Source organism: Centruroides sculpturatus, unplaced genomic scaffold (genome assembly GCF_000671375.1).
Source record: "Centruroides sculpturatus isolate CEXI.00-Female unplaced genomic scaffold, Cexi_2.0 scaffold3483, whole genome shotgun sequence".
Taxonomy (NCBI): Eukaryota; Metazoa; Arthropoda; class Arachnida; order Scorpiones; family Buthidae; genus Centruroides; species Centruroides sculpturatus.
In genome coordinates, this window is record NW_019387857.1 from 1 (window position 1) to 3,446 (window position 3,446).

Here is a 3,446-nt window from a genome sequence, read left to right on the forward strand (position 1 = left end):
TGTAAAAAAATGGAAACCTGTCTAATCAATAGGAAGAGAATTCGATGTGGTTCTAATTTACACAGATTTTAATGCAGTTCTATGAAGCTAATTTGAATTTTTTAGCTAGTATTTTCAAATTTGTCCAGTATATTTTAATTAATTGTTTATATTTGCAGGAAGGAAATGAATAAAGTTCGAATGTTTTTATATGCAAAGGGAATGTCGTCAATGTTGGCTTATCCTATATCAAAATTATTTACTTCCCTTGCATATCTTGCATTCTTTTTTAATGGAGGACAATTAAACCCCGAAATTGCATTTATCACTATGACTGTTTCTTTGTACATCTTTATCAGCACTGTTAGCATGTTCTCACTAGCAATAAATAATTTTGCAGAAATTTTGGTTTCACTGAAGCGACTTCAGGTAATGTGATCTTTTCATATATTCTTATAGTATATATATATATATATATATTACTTAACATTAATATTGTAATATTATTCTACAGTGTTAATACTTAATCTAAAAAATTATTATTGTAAATTAGAATTAGAAGTACAGGAACCTGCTTAATAATGACTTGGCGTGACATTTGATGTGTTCCTGTAAGAAGCCAACTTCCAGGGCAATCAGTTAATTGCTCGTCTGTGATGGTCTAAAGTCTATTCGTATTCGATTGTTCGATAAGGCAGTAAAATCTATTGATTTCTCTAAATGTATTTTTAATATCACAAATACATTCTGAATCGCTAACCATGATATAAGGGCTAGAATTAAAAATAAAATTATAAAAATACACTTGGTGAAATAAAGTGTGGTGGATATACATACCTGGTTCAAAATATTTTCAATTGTATGAATATACTTTTAAAGAAAATTATAGTTATATATAGCTTTGTAAAGAAACGAACATAAAAATAACAAAATATTCTTAACTTTTTAAATCTTAAAATAATCCAATTAGTCAAACAGCTCTCTACAAGTGGCTCATGGATGGAATCAGAGACTGTCCTGGTAGGTGTGCAGTGTGTGCATGCACGCGGGCTGCCAAATCCCGAGGGGCCTGATACTGGTCAATGTCAAATGCCTCTTTGTCTCTTCACTAGTATACCTCAAAGGACGCAACAGGGTTGATCTAAATTTTAAACGTTTCTCACAGTAGCTATAAAAATCTACATATGTTAAACTGAGTAGACTGTCCGTCATTTCTTTTCTAATTAATTCGTTTTAAAATTTACAACTTTTCGATCATTCTCATTGAACTGGAAAAAATTCTGTCTTTATTACATCTAATATTTCGAAGAATTCAGTCCCCACTGTACTCGGCTAAAGATTGGTTTAGTTAACCTTTTGTTTAAGTAAAATTACGGCTCTTTCAGTAAGGTTATATTTCTGTTCTTAATTCCCTAATCTCTTAATTATTTAATTACTTCTTAAGTTGAAATAAGTTGAAACCGGTTACTTTGTACTTGAATATTTGTAGTCTTGAAAAAATAGTGGAAAGACAAATTTTTTATAACAACGGAATAAATGTTATCATTAAAATTTTTCTGATAAATCGTAAAATTAATAAAAATAAATTGTAGAGCTTTTTCTGTATCTCGTGCATCTCTCTCATTCATTACATTTAGTTGTAAATGATGCTGCCAAAGTAACAGTTAATTTTTTAACATTGTACAAGAATTATACACGTTTTTTCCCATCCCCTTATAGACAGGCATACTAAATCGTAATATCACTAGTTTAACATTGAAATCTGTAAGTAATACAAGATGGGGGAGCAGAATAAAAGCAGAATAAATATATCAAATATTTTAAAGGATTTTTTTTAAAACTCCTGTCAACTATACAGAACTATCATAAAAACATATCAGTAAATTCCTATCGGTTGGGTTAAGTTATAAATCTACTCGCAATTTATATAATGGGGCGAGGGAGGCCAAATATCTAGTACGCGGGGGTTAACAGACTAGATCCGGTCGTGGATTGAATCATTGGAAGCGTTATACGATATTTTGGTGCCCGCCAGTTGAATAAGAAATGTTTCTTTCACAAGAAATGTATAAAATTACAGTACTGTATTAGACTTACGGTACCTAATTTACATACTGTACAGACGATAGTTAGCGTAAAATCTCCGTAGCGTGGGGCTACGCGGCGGAAAATATATATATAATTATAATAAAGTTACAAAAAAAATTTATGATTATCATCTATTTTTTCATCCAGGTATTACAAAAATCCAAAGAGACAGCTCGTGTCCAATTCCAATTAATTATGAATGAAATTTTTACATTTTATTACAAGAGTTGTTTTGTCACACAATTTTTCCATTCGCAATGTATACTGACAAAAACTATCAAAATTACTTTTAACATCAACGTATATGAAAATTTTACAGTTTTTCTTTATTTTCTTGCAGTATCGTAGTTATTGTAACTGTGGCCTTTAATAATATTATTAAGATTTTTTTAAGTATTCATAATAAATAATGCTTGTACTTTGCGCATTCGACATATAAATAGTCGAATGTTTGGTTGTCCACTCATTATTTTTTCAATTTCTCCAATTTCTATCTAGAAAACAAATTTGTTTAAACAATCAGCCAAATACTTTTTTTTATATTTCGAGCGATGTGTATTTTTAAATTTAAGCATTTGATTTTTGTAACTGTCCGACTAAATCCCCCCCAAAAAAATTATAATCTAACTAGCAGATAAGCCCGGCATTGCTTTTGCAAAAAGTAACGATAGCAAAGTTTAAGATTATTACATTACAACCAATCTTACCCGTTTTCACAGAATGCAAGGATTAGGTTCTCCTGTTTCCAGACTAATTAGAAAATTTTTAGATGGGTCTAATATTATGTTCGATTTCCCGCAAAAACGCAAAAAAACGCATCTGCGCCTATAAATCTTGCATGTTGCTTTCTCTTAACACTTCTATTCTTAAATATACTATGCCAGAAACCTTCGCGGGAGTGTATTAAACAACTTCCCAACGTTTCATGGCAATCGGATAAATGGTGTAGTAATGCATGAAGGACACACAGTCATACATTCATTTTTATATACCAGTCGACCCCCCTATAAGATCATAGATACTAGAGTTTCTCAAACGGGATTCCAGGATTCCGGTTGTTTTTTTAACCCGGGAAATATCCCGGGAAATTTTTCTTATCCCGAGAAATTTCGCAAATTTCTTAAAAATTCATTTTTTTTTTTTCTTATTTTGCGTTAAGGTTGAAGAATTTTGCAAATAGAAAGCATAATTAACTCATTCACTGTCAGAATACATTTGTATTTATTAATTTTAAACCTACCTATTAGTTTTTTTTAAATTTTTGCTCGTTATAGCATGTCACAAATGGTCAATAATCAATATATAGCTTATTTGTGGCAGGACTATAAAAATTCTTTACTTGTCGGAACCTGTAATATCTGGAATAATTGTGCTTACGC

The 3,446-nt window shown here is 30.6% G+C and overlaps 1 protein-coding gene across 1 annotated transcript in view; it reads left to right on the forward strand.

Annotated features, from left to right (window-relative positions):
- Positions 1-158: 158 nt before the first annotated feature.
- LOC111616668 (multidrug resistance-associated protein 4-like) overlaps positions 159-3,446 on the forward strand; it is a gene marked incomplete at both ends in the record, with an annotated part of 8,342 nt that continues 5,054 nt past the window's right edge. The window contains one exon of the mRNA XM_023358052.1: positions 159-408. Within this exon, the coding sequence (XP_023213820.1) occupies positions 159-408 (250 nt within the window). The remainder of the gene's footprint in view (positions 409-3,446) is intronic.